Raw genomic sequence first — 27,459 nt, forward strand, 5'->3', positions numbered from 1 at the left:
TATTCTCGTACCCGGAATGGTAATTTCAACAGAAAACGCTCACGACATTTATATTTATGATCTAAACATGCCATTTGAGATATTTCTGTGATATCGATCGCATCGTATATTGTAAGGCTTACTGTGTACAACTTGCGCTACGATACGCTATATAGTAGGTACTTATTAACTCTTTATTATACACATAAAAAACGAAGAAGAAGTAGAGTATTAAAGTTTTGAATTTGGAATTCCATATACTTTGAAAATATTTTTTTTTTCTTATATGGATAATATTATTTGTTATTCCTTTTATGGATGAATACACAAATAGACGTATTCAAAAATGAATCATTGAATTAATTGAATCTTAAAAGTATGTAAATACACTCCACATTACCTCGTCATCGATTATTGAAGTTGCATCGTAAGGTGCTTACTCGAGCGGTTGTGTATAAGACGGATTATTAAATTAACACGCTTTACAGCCCTTCATTGGATAACTTGCTGTCGAGTAAATGGACTTGGAAGCATTAAATCTTTCGTCCGCACATTTACCTTGGACTTATTGGTTTCTGCGAGAACACTGCTATTGTTAGTATAAATGGAGCAATAAATATGAATTACGCATCAGTATTTTAACTTTCAAACTCAATGAATATTTACTCTTGAAAATTATTTAATTCTCCTTTTAAGAGTTTACTCATTTCCATTTGCTGAAAGTAGAACTTTTCTTGATAATGTTTAACTAATAATTTTAAATATCTGTATACATTTGTAATATCGTACATTTATTTTTTGGCTATTTGTTAGGTTAAATTGGTGCGAAGTATGTAAACCCATTTGCAACTGAATTTTTATTTATTACTAATAAATTTTTCTTTAGGCTAAATTCTTGCTAATATCTAATTCAACAAAACTTATCGGCCACAAATACCCGTATAATACGTGACGAAGTTTCTAATTATGTATTGCATTTAAAATAAAATAAAACTATGAGGTAGCGGTATACTGAGCCTTGTCGGCTTTGGTTTCTTCGAAAAGCTATTCTCTGTCGGACATAAGCGGCTAAAATGTTTAAGAAGAGTTATAGACGTTAGTTGAAGCAATTCCTTGTTAACATGCATTTTAGCGAGCACATACTTTTGGCATGTCGATTTAACTAAATTTTAGCTTGATTTTAAAATTATAGTTTTTGACTATAGTTACACTTGCAATATTGGTATACGTATAATTTTTATTTAATAGGTACTTACTTATATGAGATTAGTAATCTTTTTTCTTAATCGGTATAGACAAATATCGTTATCTTTTAGTCCTTTAGTTGAAATATACACAGCATTATTCGTCGCTAAATTATTATTAAGAATATCATATAAATTAATACGTTAAGGTTTAAGAAAAGCATTAAATTATTCAGCGTCTTCGGTGCGACAAATCCAGCCCTGCGGTCACCAAACCGCCTGCCCAGCGTGGTGACTATGGGCAAAATACATGGGTTCGCGCCATGATGTTTGGCACAAAGTTGGGGAGGCCTCTGTCCAGCATTGAACTGCGATAGTTAGAAGTGAAAGGCTTAAGATGTTTGCCTCCCTTTTTAGAAAAAGCCTCACAATTATTTCACATAAATTATATATCATTTTATAGATAATTGCTTCCTCTACCGGCGACAACAACTAATTATTATACTTATTTAGTGCGAATTATTCGCACAAGTATTGCTAGTTTTTAAACGGTTTTATACTATATTAGAATATTCTTAGCGCTTATATTTTAATCTCGATTTAAATAAACAAAATACATATTTATAAATACTATCTTTAAACTAAATCAACCTAATCTTTCTTTTTAAATTAAGATATAAAATTGTCCTTAAAACATACATAAAAAGGTTTACAAATAAATATACCCAGAAATAGGATAAAACTTTTATTCCTAAAAGCCTCCAAGCTACAGAGCTAAACCACAATGTCAACACAACATTTCCGAATTACAAACTTTGCATTCATAATGATGTCACCAGAGAAAACGCACATATATGTACACACGAAACTTTAAACCTCAATGAATCATAAAAATTTAGACTTTATCCTTTATGTCATTTTATGAAAGTGAGGTCTTAGGTATAAGACGTAGGCATAATATAAGATTTAAGAATTGTTACCGTGTAAGCACCCATAAAAGTGAGTATGGATGTCGGAGCTTAGATGTGAAGCTCATGAATTATTTACACTCATATATTTATCTGAATATATTTATCTGAACTTATCGAAATTTCTCTTGAAAATTCTCTAGTGTGAGTTCTTTACTCAAGCTAATGTTCGCGCGTTTTTATGTGAATGTGAAATGTAAAGGTCATATTTTTTTCCTCGTGACTTTGTGTTAGGATTTTTGTCGGATTGATAAATCTATAATATATATAAAATCGTCAGCCATTGACTCATCACGAAATTGCCAAACTCGCTGGACGTATAAAGGTGAAATTTGACAGGGAGGTAGTTTATAGTTAGTAGACGTCAGCTAAGAACGGTGTTTTCGACAGGGCCGGCTTAAAGAGGTCTAAGGACTTTTACCAGTTAGTATAAAAGTCCTTCATTTTTATGCTACAAGCTTGGAATTTGGCAGAAATATATTAGTTAATAGTTAATAAACGTCTACTAAGAATACATTTTGCGACAGGGCCGTATTAAGAATATTCTGTATGGTAAAATAGGAGAATAGTTCGTACTATTTCGAACGATTGATTTTTGATATGATATTAACAATGTTTAAACAAATGAATAGGACATTAGTGAGTATGTATTACTAAAATGATCTAAAATTGGTTTGAGAAGACCTAAGGGAAGAATGTTCTTCGCACGACTATTCCATTAAGCATGGTCAAGAGCGAGCTCTGCGAACAGTCTCGTAGTTCTAGCGCACGAAAGGTGAACCATAAATGTGTTATACAAAGAGGTCCTAACTTGTTGTAATATAATTATTTTACACTATATTAGCCCCTATTTGTATATATTATAATTTCTACGGGAGCGAAGCTGCGAGCAACTGCTAGTTATCATATATGATTTTAATTATTTTTATTTATTTAGATATTAGCATAGTTTTAGGGATAATTAGGTAAGTTTAAAGGGAAAACAATCAATATTAAATTATTTCATTATTAAAAATATTTTTTTTACTAAAAATAAATCTATTGAATATAATATACTTTAGCAGCATTTGTTAAACATCAAACTACATTAATTTAAATCCGAAAGTTTGTGAAAAATAATATACAAAAAAAAAAAAAACACTTAAGTATGTTAGTCATTCACGCAAAACTAGGAAAGTAGTATAACACATTTTTTTACTCCATTTCAAAATTAACGAAAAGTAACACGGTTCAAACCGACGAGGTGCGTCTAGGTTTAAAATCATCACGAAATATGTATGTATACCTTATGTTGAAGAACAAAGAGTTCATTAAAAGTTATTTTATTGATGCATGAATAAATGTTACTTTTACATCCGGAAGAAATAACAATAGGTTTTTTATATGACGGGACAATGATGTTTTAGTCCCCATAACAGTTTGTCGATTGAATTGTTTTATGGCACCATCCACCGCTTATCTAAGACTTCAATTATTGATGGATTAGATTCATCGATCTGTAATGAAATCATAATGCCATTATATTTAAAAATAATATAAACTAAAATAATTAAAAAAAATACATATAGGTACATATATTGTTTCACGCAATTAAAGTCTTTTTTATATATGTATATTGTAATTGAATAAAGATTAAATGTTATTTTCTCTGAGCAAGTTCTAGAAAATTACCTATAAATTATATAGATAAATAAATGTATATATACTCCATTATATTTATATATATTTAGACTCCAGGTGGGAATCAAACCATGTAATCGAAACTCGGGAACGACGCTGTAAACTGCGTCAACGGACTAGTCGCTTATGAATCTCTTAACTAACGTTAAAAGTAAAGTATTCAAATTGACTTTTAAAACTTTATCGCTATTTTTATTGACACCAAAAAACGGACGTAGATACCACAAGATTTTCATGTATCATAAAACACATCTGAGTGGTGCATCCGTTTTAAACATAAAAGTCGTTTTAAGTAAGTTAAACTTGATGTCTGAAAACGTAGACAACATGCCGAAACTATTCACAATTAATACCTATTGCTAAAAGGAAATTAATATTCTACAACTAGCTGCTCGGACAGACTTCATTCTGCTCAATAGTTAATAGTAATTCTTTTTTGTATTAAATCTTTCGTGCGCCTTAAAGAACATAAAAAATAAATTAGCCAAATTGGTAGAGTCATTCTCGAGTTATGCGCTTAGCAACATTTTTTTTTTTATATAGATATATTTATAAGTTTACAGAATATATGTCAAATATAATGATTGTGTTACAAAACAAAACCAATTTCTGATAATATTCGCTGTAATTTTATTTTCAAATGGATTCATTTGAAATTAGGAACACCATATCTTAGCATTAATTGAATGGAGCTCGTATTAAGCAAAGGTTAATGAACTTCAAGGGCTCTGCGACACCATAATTACACTTTTTCTGGTCCCTTATTTGTCAGTGAATACAATTCACTTAATTGCAGGTTCCCCCTTTTGTAAGTTATAATAGCTAAACTGATAATTTTATCTCGAATTTATTTACCATTGTTTCGACTTAAAAACTGTTTTATCATTATAGTCGTACAAACTTTATTCGTATTTAATAGATCGTTTTGAATGTAAAGTTACTTGATATTAAAAAAGTCTTAAGTCTTATACATATTAAATACGTTATTTAAGTAAATATATGTTATTTGTATTTTTTTTTTTTTTTATAAAATGTACCGGGAGACAGTTTTTTTTTAATTATTTCTAACCACTTTTTTATACATACATAAATGTAACGGTATTCAAAATATGTTTAGCTTTTCTCGATAAGTACTTAGATTCGCCGCGTCTCAACCATTTTGACCTTTGAAATTCCAATGACGCTCGATTCGATGGCTAACGATGGCATTTGTGGGGTCTCCTAAGTACGACTATGTACTAAATGGGCTGGAAGCGTGCCTAAAATTTTAACATCAATAGTCAGAAGCTTGCAATATTAATTATCAAAATTGTTTGCTAAAAGCTTTTGTCTTTAATTAATATAGGAATCAGAAGGTACGCAATTATTTATACAAATAATTAAATTTTAAATAAATATAAAACTGCAATTGACACAAGTCTTATTCAATATCTATATTTATTATAAATGAATGTTTGTATGTCCTTTAAAGAATCTTAAACTATGCGTTTGATCATGTCATGATGATCAGCAAAGTATTGTGCGCGAGCATACAAAGGTTTCTGAGTTAAAAAAAAAGCGTAGCAACGCGTGCAGGGTACAGCTAGTTCTGTATAAAAGACAAAACAAATAGTAAATTACATGTTCAATTTACAAAACCCTTTTCAGAACGAATTCGATTCGAAATCTCCATTACTACTCAATTAAAAAAAGGATTATTTAATATCATTGAAAAACAATTATACTTCGAAGCAATACAAATAACAACGTCACATTTTCTCACAACGAGTAATAAAACCTTTAATAAGAGGGGCAAAGGCACCGCGTTACGCCGGATCGTAATGTCAATTGTATCGGATAATTGAATTAATTTGTCAAGCGTTTCGTATTGTATCTACGATAAAAAAATTAAGATAAAATATACATCAAACCATCTCTCATTAACAGCTAGTAACTATGAAAATGACTTCTACAATAAAAGACCATTTAGTGATTGTTGATTGTAGTTGAAGTGAATAGAAAGTTATAATTATGGGTAATACAAACTCAGGGCAGGGTCATGCCCGTCAGAACAGCAAGCAAAGCAGAAAGTCTAGAAGTCTACCAACTTCGCCCGAAGTGAGAAGGTATGTTATTAAATAATAAACAAAAAAATTGTTCTTACGAATAATTAAACGAAGCATAGTTATAAGTTGGACCTATAAGTAAATGCATTTGTAACAATCTACGTATTTTTAGACAAATTGAAAAATACACGTGATTATTTAAGGTAAGGTCATTCTATTGTTTTAAGACGAATTCCCAATAGCAATATAACTTATCGGGCCTGATGAATAATTAAATAAATATCGAGCAAGTCTATTTATAAGTTGGAAGTCTCCAGTGCGATGTACTGTTATATAGATTATATAATATTGAGTAACATACAGAGGACAAAATAGTTTTATTAATTGATTAAATAAATTGAAAAATAAAAATTTGAAGTACAAACCTATTTTTACCTTTCACGTATATTATATTTATTAAGCGACATTATAAAATAAAATTTCATAAAATTATTCATAAGCTACAAATTTAAAAAAGATAGTTTAAAAGATTCTCAAAAACGCTTGAATTCTGTGAGAGCTCTTTTAAAAACCGATCAACATCGATGTAAAATGAGAGTACCCTAGTTCACTTAGCTAGTCGTTCTAAAAATAACCCAAGCCTGATTTAAGTCACTGTTCGTCGATCTTTTACGATAGCTTTATCATCAATATCGTTAAAGCAAAATAATCTTTGATCTTGACGTGTTATTCTACAGGCAATTCTAAACAATGTACTGGGCCAGACCTTTGTAATAAATAAAAGATTAGTTGAAGTAAAACACTGTTATTAATCAAGTAAAATTAGTTATGTAATTCATGTTTTACCATAGTTAATTTCTTATATTTTATGCTTTCTTTGTTTCATTGATATTTTATTTATTTTTAGAACACATTGTCCTTAAAGTTTATTTTAAGGCGAACTAGGGTAATAACAAAATATCAATAATATATCGTGTTGTATTTTATTATTGGCACAAAGGCAAGATTCAGAACACTATTGACAAAGTTTTTCTCTAATATTTCCGGTATTATATATCGTTAACCATTAAAATAAAACACTTGAAAAGTAAATATTAAACTCTCACTGTGAGTCTAAAGATAGGGTACCACATATATTAACCCTACAGGTGAAATGGATTGCAGGAGATCTACAACCTGTATTTTTTAAACTTCGTTCATGCTAATGAAATCGTGTGCTCACTCACTGTATATTAATATCAATATAAACATTAATGTGAAAGTAAAACGTGATATATTAATCAAGACCTTTGCTATAAATAATAGTACACTACCCAGGCTTAGTAAAGAGATAAGTATTATCATTACATAGTAAGCATCAAACAAAGTTGCTTCCCGCTGTCTGCATGTTTATATCTTTAAAACTACGCAACGGATCTAGATGCGGTTTTCTTTAGTAAATATAGTGATTCTTGAGGAAGATTTATATCTATAATACATCCATAATATACTAGAGGAACACTGATAGTTTTTGCAACCGTGCGAAATCGGAAAAATATCAGATATTATAAGTTTACTCCTAACTACATAAACAATAAAACACAGGTAATTCTCGATATCGGTTGAGTTAATTTTGTCCATGTTATGAGTAATTTAGTTTTCACATGTGTATATATACATTCTAGGGCTACGTTAAAAAAATCTGGTGTAGATTCTAAGAGATGCGTGGTAGTGAACAGGCTCAAGTAAAGTTTGAGAGTGCCTACAAATAGTAAAGCAAAATCGCATTCTATTTCTAACCCTATTTAGTGCTTACGACAGACACAATAAGTATTTAAAAAATCGATATTTTATTTTAAAAAAATCCGTATTTTGATACACATTCGTGGTTGTAGTTTTAAGTCGTTAATCAATATTTAAAATTAATTTGATTGCGGTAAGCAATGACTTCCGCTGAAATATATGGAATATAACAAAGATCTATCTAATGGTCTTATGTACCGCGCCATGCGATAATTATTGAAAACGGCTTTCGAAATTGTCGGCGAGTATATAAACTTTAAATACAAAGTTCAACTAGGTAGGCTATATTCCTAGTTAGACGCCGAATCTGAGACTTGTTTGACTTTGTATATAAAACTTATAATGATTACGATAAGTCTTTTAACATCAAATAATATTTAACTTTCCTCGAAAATCAGTTCCTTGGAAACTGGTAATCCCATTAGGGAGTTTTAGAAAATTGTTTTATCAAAAACACACTGGCGTGTAATCTTTAGAAAAAAAAATCTCAATATTACAGTTACGCCATTGTTTCATTTGGTTATTTTTCACCTAAATACCGCAAGAAAACTGTGTCAAACTATTGTCCCCCTTCTTTTTTACCCGACTTCCAAAAAAGGTGGAGGTTCTCAATTTTTTAGTTTTTAATTTTCAATTTTTATGTATGTTACTTCAGAACTTTTGACTGGGTGGCCTGATTTTGATGATTTTTTTCTATAGAAAGGTGCAAACCTTGTGTCACGTGGTCCCATGTTTTAATTGAGATCTGACAAGTATTTTTCGATTTATCTCTAACAATGCCTATGTATTGACTATTTTTTCGTCCACCTACGTTGTATTATATACCGTCTAACTTTTCACTGAGTGTACCGATTTTGATGATTCTTGTTTTAATCGAAAGTTGATGCTTGTCACGTGATCGATATCTGCAGTTACATCTTTTTGGGTAAAATTTGATAACGCGTATTTACTTGACTATTTTTTTATAGCATGTTGTCACAGTCACAAATTTTAATATTCCATATCTTTTGTACATATTTTTTCTTCTTGTCTAATTTTTCAATTAATTTTAATTGATTCTCAAAATCGTTTGTGTTCGTAAACAACTACAATATATTAAAAATCATAACAAAAGTTACATATTTCGAGCGTGTCAGTTAATTTCCGAGCCAGTCCGTTCCGGAAGTTAAAGTGACGCGCGGTACCGCTGATATTCGACATGGATGCTACGAAAAATTAAAGCATTTTAAAATAAATGTATAATTTCTACGAGAATCAATAAATAAAACCGATAAAGTGATTGATAAATGGATAAAGTTTTTCACATAGGTACTATTTTACACATATTTTTAAAATAAACATAAAGATGCCATAGAAACATGTATGGGAAAGGAACGTGTTTTTACGGTTCCAATCTGGAGTGAAACAAGATTATCATGTGTCAAATCACCTATTCTATTCCTTAACACATATTAGCGTTTGGACAGAAAATGTAAAATAGTAGATGAGTCCGATAGAAAACTGTCTACAACTCATGTCAAGAGTGTTACGCAAAAGCATGTCAATTGACACTGCGCGGGCGTCGCCAGATGTTCATTGTTTGGCTCTGCCCTTATTATGATACAAAGGTTGATTACAAAGGATCACTTTGTGATAATAATCTTACCTAAGTGAAAAAAAATATTGTTATAATTCTCACGGTCATGATCAAGGGCTATTCAAACATTGATATGTTGCATATTGTTTGAAATAGAAACACACTAAATAAAGAATTTATAAAAGATTATGTATACATTAAAACTAAGTTTATTGGTATATTGAAATAGCTTAAATCATTTCAACAGCATTTCAAATTTATAGGGGGAATAAATAAATATCACATTTAAGTCTTTGTACCTAATAGTATAAAATTATTACCGAAATCATCAATTAATATCTATAAAGTGCGTTAGACTAAGTTCATATATATTTTCTTTCAGTAAAAATAAATATTTTTTTAAAGAAAAAAAGCATGTTTGTTATCCAGTGTAAGATAGAAGACGAAAGGAATCAATTTTATATTTCATGAGAATGGTATAGAGCGCCATCTTGTGAGGAGTGGCAGTACTACATTCATTTCTTTGAATACAAAGCGTAGGCGCATGGTGGTTTTAATTATTTTAATTTCAGCGCACAGCTTTATTTAGAGATACCTATATATATATATATATATATATTCAAACCTCAAAAATAGACCACATTTGAAGCATTTTAAATGTATAAAAAAAAGTATTTTAATTAAACTTTTGTTGCCTAGGCATGCAATTGTTTTTAATATTTTTTTAGTATTATTGTCATAATTCACTTCAAACTGCTTTCTAGCCAGTTGTTTATTGTGAAATCGTGACCACGACGTTGGCTCTACTTCTGAGTAGTCGTATTACATTTTCACAATATTCATAATATTTAGAAGGACTGCTGTAAACACACGTATCAACATAAATAAATATACAAGACACTCACTTATATCATATAGCTAAAATATATAACTGAAAAACGTATTAGATCCTTTTTATTATAGATCTCTTACCCTAATTTACTTGAGTGAAGCAGACAGATTTTTAGACATTTCTTTTTAGTTTGGTAGTACCTACCTAATTAGCTTTCGGCAAATAGCTTTCAGTAGATTAGTTTGCGTACATTAGCTCGGTAGACTATGTCTGCTTGTTACTAGTTTTGATTAGTTAGTCAGATGTATTTTTTTATAAAATCTTAAACAGAATTAGTCTAATTTAAATATGCTGTATGGTTTTGCAGTAAAGAATATAGTCACCCCCTTTCTTTCCGTGGGTGTCGTAAGTGGCGACTAAGTGACGACAAGACACCCTGGAACTTATAAAACCGACCGATGGCGGGATAACCATCCTATTGCAGGCTTTTAAATACACAGACCGAAGACGGGCAGTAGCGTCTTCGGTGAGCCGTGCGACAAATCCAGCCATTCGGTCACCACCCAGCGTGGTGACTATGGGCAAAACACATGAGTTTGCGCCATGATGTTTGGCGTGAACTTGGGAAAGCCTATGTCCAGCAGTCGATAAGCTGAAGTGATATATGTATAATTAATATTATTAATCTGTATCTTTTATTTTCGTGATATGATGAATCCTACCTATATAAGCAATTGGATTAACTGAAGGTTCTGTAACCTTTTAATTTTTAACCAAAAAATTCTTTAGTTGAATCAAATTTAGTATTATTTTTGACACATGATTCTTCATTAGGTACTCTCGGATATTTTTTTTAAATTTTGTTTTAAAAGTAATAATAAAATCTCTATCGAAGTGGAACTAAGTAGCGTGAGTAAAGCGAAAGATAAAACAAAACATAAAAAGAACATGAAAGCTTATATTGTCGCGAGGTGTATAAGTACAAAAAAAAAAAAAAAAATAAGCTGCTTTACATTCACCTAATAGGTATGTCACAAATTTCTATGTAAAAATAATTGAAACTAAAAACCGAAGACGGTAAATACGGAAGTAATAGGCCATAATACCTTTAACTGAGGTAGGGCACAGCAGGAATTTCCTGCTCAAAATATGGAGCCCGAGCCCGACTGGGGTAGTACCTCGACTCACAGCTAAATAATACTGTTTTCAAGCAGTGTTGTGTTCCTGTTGGTGAGTAAGGTGACCAGAGCTCCTGGGGGGAGGGGGAGGGGATTGGGGATTGGGGATTGGGTCGGCAACGCGCTTGTGATGTTTCTGGTGTTGCAGGCGTCTATAAGCTACGGTAATCGCTTACCATCAGGTGACCGTACGCTTGTTTGTCGACCTAGTGGTATAAAATAATAATAATAATAATAATACTTCAGATTACGTAATTTTAGTAGCAAATATAATATAGATGTTGCAGCTTTCAACAGAATAATTTAATATGTATCAATTTAGTCAAAATCAAAAATAACTTAATTCAAATAGGCTACAAAAGCACTTTCGAATTGTCATTTTACAAATTTAAATTTAAAAGTTATTATTATTTTTAAAAGTGAAACTACCACCGTTATAATATCATACAATTTATTTCGAAAATATTTTTTTTCTATTAAGAAGAAAACTATAAATATAAAAATGGATGTGCATGTTAAATTATGAGAAAAAGCTAGGCATTAACCATTTAAAACACTACGCGGCTATATTAATTGTCACCGCGAACAAAGACTGTAATTCTAATCCATTTTCAAGTTTCCCTAGCCTTTTTGTATTTACGCGAACTAAGTAAAATACTTACGAACCATGAAAGATATTATGCTTTATCGGTATAAGCGTAATTGTATCTAAGAATTTAATAACGTTTTGATACAATACAGGTATCTGATTATTGAATATAAATAATGTTGACCAAAGTTGCGCTTTATACACACTTGTATTAAGGCGTAAACTCGATTGAGGTTTTTTGATATATAAAATAATGGAATTTAATATAATTTTGTAAACGGCGTCATCAGTAAGCTCGTGATTACTATCTAGATAGTCACGCATAAATATTATACAACTAAAATGTTAAATTAGAAATAATTTTCAAAATTAATTTTACCGGGATGTATAAAACTGATTTTCGTAAAAATTCAAGGTGGATTTATATTTTTAATTTATTTCTGCCTATCAACTCTAGTGGAAATATTTTAGTAAACAAAAAATGTATAATTTTAATAATCACGAAATTTTTATAAAATATACTTCAGATTGAAAATTAGACAAGAAGCTGGAAGAAAAAAGTAGTGAAAATTTTCTAATAAGTATTATATTTATATATATGGTTTAGATTAGGTGTTTTATAGATTAGTTGGTTAATAAAAAATATTAAAATCTAAGTTTATTTATAAATATAATATAATTTCATATATGAAATTATTAACTTATATTTATATACATATGTAAAAGATATGTGTAGTTTTTTTTAAATAATTAATTGTTACAATATCACAAAGTGGTTTTAAAATAACTTTGAAACTTAGGTGTATTACAAATTAATTTCATATGTATTTTTAGTTATGAAATTATATTATTGCTAGTTTTCTAATTAGTGTGTTTTGTTTCAGACAAGTGTCGGTGCTGCAGACGTCCATACCGCTGCCGGCGTCGGCGGCGGCAGTGCGACGTGCACCACCAGACAAACGCCCTCTTCCAGCCACACCCGTGCACGGTGAGATTAATTCAAATATATACATATATATAGCTTTATATTATTATAACTCTTAAAAAAAATCTAAACAAACACTTAAAATAAAATTTATTGGCGTATTTTGGTATAAGTAAATTTTGCAATTTACCATAATAAATATGTCCTATGATAGATATATATTTATAAAAATAATGAAGAAACAGGTTTATCAATAACAAAAAAATAAAACAATCGTATTTTTCACTTATAATGTAAATTATATAGTGTGTAAAATAATACTTTTAATATAAAAAACAATTTCTTATAAATAATAAATAAACAAACTGTCCGGAACCATACACAATACAAGCGGTAAATGAATCGAACCCGCCTTAGCTAGCGCAGAATCTAGATGGTGGGCTAAACTTCTCAACTGCGCTAATCATCGTCTAAGCAACAAATTTTCATTTTCACCTTTTATTGCAGTAAATAATATTAATAAAATACCTTTATATATATCTTATATCATTCCGCGTTATATAACACACCGTGAATCATTTTACACTTCACAACAAAGTGTTTGCTTACGTAGATAACTAAAGCAGCTCTTTGCTTATTATTTTCATATTTGAAAGCAGTAGAGCCATTACAGCACACGATGTGATTCACAAAGCTCGATTTGTACTGTGACAAACGCGCAGACTAGCAACAAACAGGCCTGAATACAGTGCACGTGCGTTGGTGTTATCAAACTAAATGTGCAGCTGAGTTATATTCTAAAAGTTTTGTGTAACAATGAAATTATTTTATGTATAATTAAGCAATGTTTTTTTGTATATATCTATACACATAGAAAGTTCCTTCAAAGATACATACACATAGGGGGCTAGTATAAATTTTATTTCTTCATATTTCTTAATCATCAGTCTTTGTAAATCATATTTTTTCTACTATAACTTTTCGATATTAAAAATTGATGTTGTTCTGCTCTACTTTCATTTTTTAGGCTATATGAAAAAAAATATACCGAAGTTTTCAGTATAAATACGCGTTATGTTTACGACTATTTAATTTAATGGGTCTTATAACTCCAATAAATAAAACAGGGCAATTTACTTCGACAAATTACTTGAAATTTTGTTTGACGTAGTTTGGTATTCTCTACTAATAATGCTATTATTGTAGAACAATAGCAAAATGGCGGATGTAAGTAATCTGACCTAGGTTCGATTCGAAATTTTACCATATATGAATACATAATAACCATCATTTAATATGATGATACTGTTGTAAAAGTAGATATTGTTGTAGAGAATTGTATCAGACATCGTTTACTTCATTTATTAGCCGTAAAGAAACGCTTCGAAAAGATCACTTAAGTGGAAAGGGAGTGGAAGGAATAACATACGTAAACTTTTATTCACTTTAGCTGAGAACGTTCTTGATTGAAAGTTATCTAGATCCCGTTGTGTTTGTCCTAATCCAATTGTTTTGTCAATTCTTATTTTGTTTGAGCAAATTTATATCTTTAATTTTCACTCCCGGTAATAGTTTTTCTACTTTGTGTTATTGCTAATTTGATTTGATATGAAACCTTAAATTTTGGTAAGATAAATAAAGATATCTAAAGTTAAAAGAATTTTCACTTAAATATAAATTCTGTGTAAATGTTACTTTTTCAAAGCTAGTCTCAGTATTGTTCCTTTTCATGGTTATTTTCGTTAGGGTTTAACAATAATATATGATCTATGAGTCTCGTGAACAGAATGATTATCTTAAGATTCATCGATGCTATCATGTGTAAGCCAGTAGACTATGGGCAGATGCAGTGTCAGTCAATGTGCACTACTCGTCGAGGGCGCTCTCGTACAGCGAACGATTTAATCAATTTAATTTTTTAATGTTGATAGTGAAGTTGAACGAGCGGCAGTGTTGTTATTTATCTACATTAAATAATAGAAAATAATTCAATAAATCCTTCAGAATATCAAATAAAGATGAGATGATTTAAATATTGACAACACAGCGGTACAAATGATTGCTTTTCTGATGGTTGAGATAAGCTTATTGTAAGTTTATTTTTAGATAAAAGAATTTGTGAATAATGAGCGTTTGTGAGGGTTTAAACTTATGGCGCAATTATCGGTCTAAGTAATTTACATAAATATAGTGTTTTAAGTCATAATAGTTGGTTTATGGAACTATAATAAAAAATAAAAAAACAATTAAAATAATTGATATCTTTATCTAAGTTTAACTTTATAGTAGCACCGACTTTTCTAACTTAATAATTTTTCTTATAAAACATTTATTTCTGAATCTTTATTTTACGTAAGTTTATCTGTACAAATAAATAAAATTGGAGTGTCTGTTTGTAATATTAAAATAAACGCTTTTTACTAAATGCACATGGATGTATACACGGTACATGTACCAAAATAACATTTTTTACAAGTTTTGTCTGTCTGTCTGTTTGTCTGTCTGTCTATTTGTTCCGGCTAATTTCTTAAAACGCTGGACCGATTTTGACGGAACTTTCACTGGCGGTAGCTGATGTAATAAGGAATATTTATTATTATTAGGATTATTTATTTTATAATTCTACGAACTGAACAATAACTTTTTTGATAAATTCCATGTTGGCGAAGTTGAGGGCTCAGCTAGTAGTATCTAATTTTAATTAATTACTTAACGTATAGATATTATATTATTAATATATTTAGTTTTCTTTCTAATAAATACTTTTAATAAAACATAAATTGTAAATTTCTTTTGTTTATGTAGGGCATTCAGTTCGAGTTGGTAACGATGATTCATCGTTTTCTCCAGACAAATTCCTTACCCGTTTACAATTATGTTCAATTAAGTACATTACCATAATATTAAGTTACTAATTAATAATTAGCGAAGCTATCACATATGTAGTTCAATAGTTCTCTGTGGTTATTGTTGTTTCAAAGGAAGGCAGGTAGCTTTTGTAAATAGCAGCTTCAGTTAGAGGGTTTTTCTTCGCAAATTCACTTAAAAATTTCTATAAGACATTGATTTATAATTTTTTCCGTAATACATGTTAGTCAATAGTCATTACTATATCATAACAATTTAGTATCGATTCCTTTTTTAAATCACTTTTTGTAATGACCTAATAGTGTTAATAATATACCCTGACAATAACGAAGTAAAAAAGGAATTATTCAATGTGGTGCAGTCGCTTGAAAGTTTTGCGCATACATTTTGGCGATTAATCTTTATTTATATAAGTTATATCAATCACAAAGGGAAGACATAGCGTCGTAGTACTCTCTGGTGATCTATCGTTCCAAAGCCAGGATAGTTAGTAATACAAAGAAGGATTAAACAGGATAATACTCGTACATTGAGACCAATCTATGTAATTGGTCTAGCCTAGTATACTTTCGTTACATGCTATAGACCTCTACAAGTGGGTGCTTGTTGTTAAAGTGATGGATCGGCGAATAGGCGGATGTAATGTGCGCGCTTGATTAAGAATATTCGCTCTCATGACGTCGAACATCCTTCTGAAAGTCGCGTTCTGAATGCCTTGCAAAAATATGAATTAGTATGGAATACATAACTTTTTAATGAAAGTTATCTAAAAGGAACATAATTGAAGTTAATATTAACTGATATTGAAAAGGCATTTTGTCTACATTACCAATATTATATTGATTGATATCTGCCTGTTTTTTTCGCTGTACATGAATAATCTGTAATTGTATAAATGTAAATATATCCCGATATTCTATTTCTTAATACTTACACCGTTTGATCCTAATAAATTGTAACTTTATTTTTACCTAAATTTAGATAGGTACATCCAAATAATATTACTATCCGAAACCAACTTTTTTTAAGGGTTATCTAATGCAAGTATAAAGACTGGACCAAAAACAAACAAACAGCAATTTCTGTCTTCAGCGTTACTATAACTAGATTTCTTGAGTATAATATATTCAATATTAATGTGATATAATGAAACTTGAAAAAAAACGAAATTTCAATTTAAATGAATCAATTGCGTATGTTAATCTTAAGCTCAATGCTTCATAACATATTCATTAGATATTCGACCGTCTTACTTCGTTATCGCATACGACTTGAACTGCCAGACTGACTTAGTTTGGTAAACAATTTCTCATCAATATACATTTTAATTGTAAGATAACAGGGATATAATTATGTACCGAAAACTGGTCATTTTGCTTTGTAGATGTTTTCTGTCTTTAGAAATGCCGATTATTGTAAGAGTGCTGTAATACGACGGTGAACATTTCTCACGCTTGTTATGTTATGAATGTTCACTAATTATTATAATTAATAAATTATGTATGTTAATATTATAAACATTCTTGCACTTTATATATACATAGTACATACACTAGTATATACATAGTACATAGTATACACTTTAGTATATACATAGTTTACAATAAAGCAAAGCTTTTTTAATTTGTATGTTTGTTTATCCTAGTCTTGGAAACATCCAGTAAAGTTAGTTTTGTATGGTTTCGCGACCAATTCATTTATTTAGAATTTCTAATAAGAAAATCAATATGAATAATTTTTATGGTTATGTCTCTCCTTTGTTTGTTGCTGTCCCATATTGGGGACCCTTGTGTTCATATGCATGACGTCAACTTATTATTACTTTTTAGACTTCACATCGATCGATATAGGCAACTAAATTCATAAGGCCCCTTATGGTCAGCTGGCACCCTTTATATTAAAAGTTTTCAATGTGGCAGAGGGGGTACAGATCGAAATTATTTAGTCTTGATAACAATTTTTAGTGGCCTTACTAATCAGTATTTTTCGAACATAGTAAGTGCCACCCGTGTTGAATGAAAACACACAGTGAATTTTTATCTCATAAAATGACAGTGTAATGATAAATGCTTTAAAGTGATAACCTTTTGACTTACTTAAATTAAAAGTAATAAATATTTTTCTTTCGTGTAGGAAAAAGTGGTCTCTCGGCGAGCTCTAGTCGATCAACGAGTCCCCTTGGTCAAGGAGCAGTCAGTTTCATACCAAGAGCACCAGCTTCATCATCTGGGTAAGCTTTATAACCTATATATTACTACAAAAAAAATGTGTATTATATTTTATAGATCTGCTATATATTTTTTTTTTGAGCTGATTAATTTTAAATAAATAAAAAAATGCATAACGTGATGTAATTTAGTTTTTGTGTTCAATGGAAGAAAATATTACGATTGTTTCAGATCAAGACCAAATTCGTCATTGCTTGCACCTGGTAGTAAAATTCCATCAACTTTATCTCAACCACAACCACATTTACAAACTGTGACCAGTCAAAATGGCACTCCCACAAAACAGTCGATGCTAGATAAGTTAAAACTATTCAACAAAGACAAAATAAGTAGTGAGAAACAAAATAGTAAAAGTACTGCGGTATCTAAGCGTACTAGCTCTTCTAGTGGATTTTCATCTGCGAAAAGTGAACGATCTGACTCCAGTTTAAGTCTTAATGAATCTGCGAATGCGACAAACACACATATCAAATCGTCTAATCTAGTTGGACCTAAGAGTATAAGGCAACAAAATGAGAACTTAATAAAAGATAAATCTGGTAAAAATGTAAAATCTAAATTAGTTAATACAAAAATTGTGAAAGAACCTTCGTCTAATTTAAATAAGTCAAGCATTCGGTCTAATAGTAATGAAAAATCAAAAAGCAGTCCAAAATTACCTGCAAGGGAAAAGGAATCTAAATTAGCAGCACCTAAGTCTGTAAGTAATACGAGGTTAAATCAAATAGATGATCATTTAAGAAGTTCAAAAACAAAATTGGAATCAAAAATGGCAAAACATTCTGGAAGTCAATTAAAACTTAGTGATCAACGTATGGACAATAATTTAGATAGCAAAACTTATGAAAATACAAAACATATACCGAATCAAACACAATCTCCCTCACCCACAAATGGGCAACCTTTACAAAATCACACTGGGATTCCTAAACCTACTGCAGCAGTTAAAGGAACAACAAAAATATCAAAAGATGAAAAACACGTTATAAGTAAGAGTACAAATAGTCAATTAAGTCCAATACAAAGTAACTCCAGTTTAAATTCCACTAATAATGTAAGTGCTCATCCATTCTCTAGAGAACAATCTAATCTAAGTAAAGAAATATCTCAAAAACAAACTTTAGCTGTATCGCCGATGCCCGTGGTTAATTCTGGAAATCAAAATCCTACTTCACAGATGTCTGAAAGTTCGCATTCAAATTCAACTCATAGTACAACTGGACAACAATCTAATTCCAGTGACGGCAGCGTGATATACCGCCCTTCAAGTGAATCAGGATCTGAAATATCAAAAACTAGTAATGTGACTCCAAACAAAAGATTAGATATGAACACAACATATATTAATGATGTTATAAATGAAGCTGAAATATCAGAGAAAGAAGCGGCTCAAAAGAGAATTACTGACAAATCTATAACTAAACCAATATTTGAACTAAATAGGACGTTAACAGAATATGATAAAAATGATAGTCGCTCCAGTACGCCATCTCACTGTAGGGATAATTCGCTTGGAGAAGATGAAAATCCATTAATGAATGTTTTACCCATGAGACCTTTACTTAGAGGTTACAATAGTCACTTGACTTTGCCAATGAGAACGAACGGCTTGGCACAAAAAAATATTCCAGGGTATCCACATCATGCTAACACTGTCAAGGCTAATTTTGGTCGAGAAAACATGACTATACGTGAGCGTATGAATTATGGACCTGGCTTTTCTAACCCAGACTATTGTGATCTTGAAATTGCCTCCGGATACATGTCCGATGGAGACTGCCTTAGAAGAATAAACGTGAGTGATATGGACAGTGCAAGAAATAACGATATAATGGACGGATACATGTCAGAAGGTGGTGCATCGCTATATGGCCGACGCATGAATTATCAGCAACCATCTCACTTCCAACAGCTTGAGGAAAGGTAAATATATTTTATTATGATATTTTATTATTTATAATACAATAATAGTAGACAGAAAATAATAGCTTTAGGTCGCTGAGCGGTGTGCCTTTTTACAGTTCAAATTAAAATACTCCCTGCAGGCATAAGATTCATTGCTTTAATGGGAACGTACGAGGAACGTATGCGCTTTTAGGGTTACGCTACTAATAAAATAGATAGGTTCCCTCAATTTAAATTTACAATTTTGAAAATAGTTCTTAAATTAAAATGTTACTATTTAAATTTGAAATGAAAGAAAATTAAATTACATTTAACTGTTAAATCAGTCGCTGTCATTCGAAAAAAATCTTCGACACAATCCACAAGTGGTTGATCCGCCCTCCCCTAGTTTCGAGTATTAAAGCATACTTATTTCAATGTATGTAGATGTATATGTGCCTGAAATTTAATTTTTAATTTCTCGTAAAATAAAGAATAATTAAATAATTATAAGATATCAATAAATGTACGTAGCTGTTAAAAACATCGTTTGTGTTGAATTACGTAAAATTAATGAAGACTTCAATACAATATAAATCACCAATAAAATTAGATATTTAGAATACACAATAAACATTCATGAAAAAAAAAAGTTACTTTTATACAGTTTTATCAGGAATGTTTGTTTGTAGTGGAACACCCGTGGTGTACCGACGATCTCTCAGTGAGGACTCGTATGGCGCACTCACACTGTCGCATCGCTAGGGGAGAGGGCGAGGTGGCCAAAATCGATACTCCTCCGTCTCACCGTCCCCCGCGCGCAACTATTTACCACGCCTCGACCCTAACCACCCCCAACACCAACATACCATTCCAGACCTTAACCATCACGTTATTAAAATCGAACTTCCCCAGCAATCGAACATAATATTATAACATTAAAATTAAATATTTATAACTTTTTCTTTCCAATCTGAATTTATTTATACGTGTAGTAATATTTCCTTTGTGTTCGAATTCGTTCGTCCTATTTATGTTTAATAAATAAAATTATCGAAATCATGACTTTGCAAATTAAATACCGGAAACTATTACGAATATGTGAATATCACTTGTAAAATTCGTTAAAGGAACTACGTATAACATATGGATGGTAGTTAGTTCTTCTACGCTGTGTCGTACTCTGCCGGACGGCAGCGCCGGCAGCGCGGGCAGGGCGGGCGGCACTCAACGCCGCGCAGTACGGGCGTGCGGGCGCCCCGTACCGCCCGCGCTTTAATCACGCACGTGACAAACTTTCCCGATTTTCTCTACGGAAAATGTAAATCCGTTACCGGAATCGATCGTTCCGTCGCTAGACGCACGCTCCAACTCGCCGATCACAGCTGGCGCCGCTGATCTGGACCGCGTTTAACAAAGACTCGAGGTGAAAAGATCTCGCCCCTCGCGAATCCTGCGAACTGCTGTGAAGCGGCCTATATATTGTTGGTTTTAAGTGTACTGTAGGTGTTGCTCCGAATCGTAATTTTTGCTGTGCCTTGTGTCGCTTAGTGCCGTGAGCAGGAAGTAAATTGAACTTAAATTAATTTGCTAAAAATATTTTACTTACGCTATTATAATAATTCTGTAGTACATATAGGGATCAGTGTTGCCTTGCTATGTGTCTTCGCTTCGCTGCAGACTTTTAATAAATGTATCGGTGCTTATTAACATTTTATACCAAACTAGATTTATAATCGTTTTTAGTCTAGTGTAAAAATTAACTCTATATATACCTACACGTAATTTTAATTGCTTCCGGAAATGACTCTAACGACATAACTGGTAAGAAATATTTAAGATCAAAATAATTATAATAAATTCCATTATAAATATTGTAGCAACATTAAGTCTAAGCATAAGGCAATAACCTTGCCAGCATCTGGACTATTGCGAAGTCAATGAATTGTTTTAGTGACATGTGGTCACCAGTCCTTATGTTACAATTAAATAATTTATGTTGAACTATTAATGTCGTAATAATATCATATATTTATTTAATATACTCCTAACTAAAGCCTAAATTGATTAGTGTAGCAAAGTATTATTATATATGTAAGTAGCATTTTATATATACAATAGAGTTCTCACAAGAGGTTTAAAGAAATCGATCTAAGGTTCGGCAGTTATACTAATAGTACTTTAGTGGGGTTAGGGTAGAAATCCCTAATCTCTATTGCTTGCCTCTTTTTAGTCGAATTTTCTATTGTTATTCAAAGTGAATGTAATTTTCCTTTTGTTTATTTTTTAAACAAAATATGTGATGTTTTATGTCGGACAACCATGTTGATTCAAATTTATTAAAACATCTTAAAAAATAATTAGATTTCATAATCGCTTAACACCTTTATTATTATTGACTTCATTATATTAACCAATCAAAACATGGTTGCATGTTTTATGAAGCATGCTCAATATAATATCGTCTTTTAAACAAGGTCGGGTGTAACGACTGAACGAAATTGCTTCCCCAAGCTTGTGCTATTAAAATTTTTGTTTGTGTTCGTGTAATGTAAAAGTAGCGTTGGGGTTAGCCGTTAGTGAATCATGGATTCGATTGTTTTGTTCGAGTACTCCGCCCTGCATTCGACTCTCTCAATCATGCCTAATATTGGCTGACTATAAAAGGCATATGTTTTAAGAAAAAAAGGAGTTAATGAACTAACTAATACATTAGTAAATTTAGGTTAGTGGTTTTATACACGTTGTTTTATTATAGTTTGAGATCGTAACTTTTAGTTGTTTTAAAATAACTTTGACGTTTAATTTTTTTACCCTAATTTTTTTAGTACTATGTCTTAAGTAAGTATTAGTGAATAAATTTATAGTCAGATGTTTGATATTAAGAAACAATGCACGGAATAACATTTCTGTGATGAAATGGAGGAAGCACTATAAGTATGAACATTGATCGGCTAAAAATAAACTTAAGAATGTAAGCGCCTACTAAGGTAAAAAAGTTATAATAATTTATTTTTCATATTTAATATATAGTCTAAGGTACGTAGATGAAAAATTGATTTAGAATTAATAACAAACCTAAAATAGACTGTTTCAATTTAATAAAAAATGTCATTCATTAGCAAGTCAAGTTATCCAGAATTAACGTAAAATATTACGTATTGCTTGAATTACGGTAACAGTAGGCGTAAATGTCAACTTAGATTCGCGTGAGTTGTATAGAAGATGATAAAGTGTTACATTGACCTTTGATAATGATAACATATGCTGAATATTTACACGGACAAAAAAATTACCCTTTTTTAGTTTAAGATATTTTTCATAAATAAGACTAAACGATTCGGCCACGTCTAGGTTGATGTTTGTATTCTATATAAAATCATTCATCATCATCATTATCATCATTTCAGCCTATTATAGTCCACTGCTGGACATAGGCCTCCACAAGTACGCGCCAAAAATGGACTGAACTCATGTGTTTTGCCCATAGTCACCACGCTGGGCAAGGGGTTGGTGACCGAAGGGCTCGCCTTGTCGCACCGAAGACGCTGCTGCCCGTCTTCGGCCTGTGTATTTCAAAGCCAGCAGTTGGATGGTTATCCCGCCATCGGTCAGCTTTTTAAGTTCCGAGGTAGTAGTGGAACTGTTATCCCTTAGTCGCCTCTTACGACACCCACGGTAAGAGAGGGGGTGGCTATATTCTTTGATGCCGTAATCATACAGCACCACAAATATCAGTCTTGATTAATAATAATTATGGAAACAAAATACGAGGTGGACACATATCTCCATTCGCATTATATATTAATAATACCGTTATGTTTTCTTTTTCGTTACTTGCTTTTATTTGATACTAGCTGTGCCCGCGATTATTGTTCTGTTCGTAAAGTTACAAAATAAATAAAGAATAATGAAAAAAAAAATGTTTTAATTAGTACACTTATCTTACTCAGTCAACGACTTTTACTAAGTTTCTGGCTGATCCTGATTTAATCGATGACTCTTATATTGTTCAAAGAAAAAAAATAACTAGATCGAACTCTAGCTATTTATATAATAAATACTAGGATGTACTTACCTCGTTTTCCTGCGTAAAATAAATTAACTGAAATGCGTTTGCGTATTTCACATACTAAGGTTTCATAATTCTAACCTTTAAAATAATATGCTTATCATACAAATTTTTATCTCCCATTTTACAATATTCCACGTTCACAGTAAAATTTTCGTAAAACTTTTCTCATTTTCAGGTTATGAAACCTTACATCCTACGAATGAAATATTATCAGCTTCTGTAAATCGTTCTTAGCATAATGAATAAGTCTAACTATATTATACCTAATATTTAATTAGAATCGGTATTCATTTATTGTAGACGTTGACGGTACATATTTTTTTATAATTTAACTTCAAAGGTTTCATCATCATATTTGCCTGAATCAGAATCGCCAGTCCACTATTAGATATATGGGTTGGAGTAAATTTCGTCACATTATCGCACAGTGGCTTAGTTATTAAATTCCCTACCAAAAGTAAGGATCTTTGTGCTTCTGATAACAACCATGAACAGCTTTATGAGCTCTGTAAGCACGATGAAAAAATCTTCCAGTATAAATATACCCAGACTAGTTTTGTCGTTGAAATATTCATATAAATTTAATTTACCGAGTTTTTCGCACAGTTTCTCAAAAAAAAGAACATCCATTTTGCTGATAACATAAAATCAATAAAGCTTATCTAATGATTATATACGTTTACTTTTTTATTTTTTTAATACAGAAGAGTGAAATTTGCGGCGAACAAATAAAATCCGGTGACGGATATTACAAAGGCAATGCTTATCCGGCTGAAATATTAATGAAAAACTCGGACTTTCAAATAAATTGAAGGAGAAAAATCCGGATTCTCTTATTTTTTTGTTCTGTTGGATTACTTAAAGTTTTGTATTTAGAAGTTTAATTGTAGAAGTAGGAACGGTAAAATATGCCCTATATTCTTAGCTTATTTGTGTATATGGAAGCTTTTAGAATTTAAAAATTTATAAATGCTTCAATACTTTTTTCTTATTAAATTCAAACGTTCAAAATTTGGTTCAGCTTTTCATTTGAATTTTACTACATACTGCAACTTATTTTGTTTTTTAATATCGTCGAGTATTTTTTAAACAAATCACTAGCTTTCCACCCCGGCTTCGCACGGGTATTTAACAGAAATTTTTTTTTAATAACTTCTTTCCTTTTCGTTTCGAAATCGCTTGTTTCGCTGTTCAAATCGAACTAACTCTGGCGGGCGACACCGGGCTCTTATATATTCAGGTTTCTAGGCTCTAGGATATTCGAGAAAGTTTGAGAATATTTTCTTTCTCACACCTTCTAGAATGTTCTCGACATTATCGTCCGCCGTTACAATAGTTTATGCAGCTGTAGCATACGTAGTAAAGGCGCGTAATTTAAAAACTTAAATTTTAAAATATTTTCAAAAGTAATTTGAATAAGTAAAATTATGTCGCTTTAACTCCAAAATATAAGTTAGCTACTGCTGTATAAATACTAATATTGATATATATATATATATATATATATATATATTATATATAATAATAATAATTTAATAACTTTATTATAGTAACAAATGTAATGGTAAGACTTTATTGCAATTGGAATTTTAAATTTCGCGCCATTACTACACCTGCTGCAATTGCTCGCAGCGCCTTTCGAAATGCAACCCAAACAATCGTTGTTCTGAATGAAGTTTAAATTCTCGACAACAGATGGCGCCACTACACTTAATATTCAAGTTGAAGGGTTTGAAAAGCCCTGATATCTTTAAAAATACGCCCTTTAGGTTAAACTAGGGCTAGGGGTTTCTAGGCAGAAATAAAGGGCTATCAAACTATATAAGTCCTTTTTCCGTGCCGGGACTCCTTTTTAAGTTTTATCGGCACGCACATTTTATCAACTTATTTTTATTATATATAATGATAATGATAAGATTCATAATGTCATTTGTTGCAGTGAAAATAAAATTTTGTTCTTTGACTTGTTCTGTTTTTTGAGTTGTTCGTTTTTTATACGAGACTAAAATTGAAATAATTATTCAGGCTATTAAAAAAATGTGTATGGTTTTGATTTGTTTATGAGTATTGCTGCGTATAGTCTAAAATCTTTTATCCAAAATATATTACTAACGTCAAACCGGAGCCTTCTAACATATGACCTTTTAATTGCCAACAAACAAGTCGACAAACAAGACATTCTTGTTCTATAGTGTTTATTGTACGTATTTGATGTAGTTACTTGTATTACTATAAAACAATCTGTACAATATTTTATAGTCTGCCATTAAACGATTACGTTCATGGTTGATGCGGGAATGTCGATGACGCGATGAAAATATTTGAGACATTTTGCTACGAAAAATGGTACGCTCGGTATGAAAATAATGAGATGATCAGTTCGTGTAACGAGAGGCTTGAAGGGGAGGCTGCGAGTTCCTTTTAGATCTGTCATCATTAGTAAAGGCTCGAGGCACGGCGTTTTCATTAAGACGCCAATGCTTCGTTCGAATGACAAACCATGGGGAGTCGTTGGCTCGAATATAACGCCTTATGACTATCGCGCTGTACATGTTCACTCTTTATTGTTCCTGAAAAATGTTTGTTAAAAGTACAGGATGTATAAAGTTCCTACCATTGATGAATTGTTTACATTTAATCTGAATTATTTAATCAGTTAGCACCTTTTTGTTAGTCTATCAAGAATCTGTTTTAATGAGTTAATTTTACTGATATCCACTGACAGATGACAATGTCCGTAAACACTGGACTATTTTACTTGGAAGTTACACGGACAGTATCTAGGAAGAATAAGTTACGTGGAATAGAAAGCGCTTATCCTGCAAGAAGTAGCCGGAAGCATATTTCATATCCATATTTTATTTTATATTCTACCACTAGTGCGAAGCACCGCAAGCGCGCTGTCGACCTTACTCCCAATCTCCCCAAGGAGCCCTGGTCACCTTACTCACAATAGGAACACAACAATGCTTGAAAGCAGCTTGCAGCAACTTATTTAGCTGTGATCTTCTGTAAGCTCGAGGTACTTCCCCAGTCGCGCTACTCCAGATTTTGAGCGGGATTTCTTCTGTTGTGCCCTACCTCAGTTAAATTCAAGAATATTATCAAATTTCTAATAAACATTTTTATATTCCTATCAACTTAACATCTCCCCTTTGTACCTAATATTTTAGTCGTGTATAAAAACCATTAAAATGTAGTTTATGTTGTAAAATATAAGTATAATTTATATTATAAGAGTTGTTTCATCGGGACCCTTATCGTGAGTTACACGTGTGTTGTTAAAACGAGCTTAACGCTGTAAGCGGATACGCTTTAATCCGTCTGAAATATCTAGTTACTACGTAGGACTTGCCCTTAACACTGAAAGATCAAACGACGGTGAAACGTTTTTGTTTTATGAACGTAAAGTTAAAATTTTTGCTTGGTTATACCTGAGTTTTTACGATTTTAACAATTACTAGCACTCCTTTTTCACATATATTTCTTTTTATATAACCACCAAGAGTTGAGTCTGTTTATCATTAAATATTTAACAAAATAAAAAAATATTTCATTCTAATTGTAATGGTTAATCGTTTTCCATTTTTATTCTATTCTTTTCTATGTGCCAGTACATTAACTGCATGGACCAAAAATACTAGTGGAACTAGTAGAAATACTATT

General features: G+C 31.3%; 1 protein-coding gene and 1 long non-coding RNA gene across 2 annotated transcripts in view; one reads left to right on the forward strand and one right to left on the reverse strand.

Annotated features, from left to right (window-relative positions):
• The window catches only part of LOC123665215 (protein sickie), a 221,874-nt gene that overhangs the window by 127,673 nt on the left and 66,742 nt on the right, over window positions 1-27,459 (forward strand). Inside the window, 3 exon segments of the mRNA XM_045599553.1 lie at window positions 12,698-12,801; window positions 17,740-17,836; window positions 18,006-19,757. Coding sequence (XP_045455509.1) covers window positions 12,698-12,801; window positions 17,740-17,836; window positions 18,006-19,757 — 1,953 coding nt within the window.
• LOC123665237 lies at window positions 1,621-26,767 on the reverse strand. Its single transcript, XR_006745013.1, has 3 exons — window positions 26,668-26,767; window positions 16,622-16,624; window positions 1,621-1,633 (listed from the first exon to the last, which is right to left on the reverse strand). It is a non-coding gene; the product is annotated as an uncharacterized LOC123665237 (long non-coding RNA).

This window comes from Melitaea cinxia, chromosome 2, assembly GCF_905220565.1.
Source record: "Melitaea cinxia chromosome 2, ilMelCinx1.1, whole genome shotgun sequence".
NCBI classification, from domain to species: Eukaryota; Metazoa; Arthropoda; class Insecta; order Lepidoptera; family Nymphalidae; genus Melitaea; species Melitaea cinxia.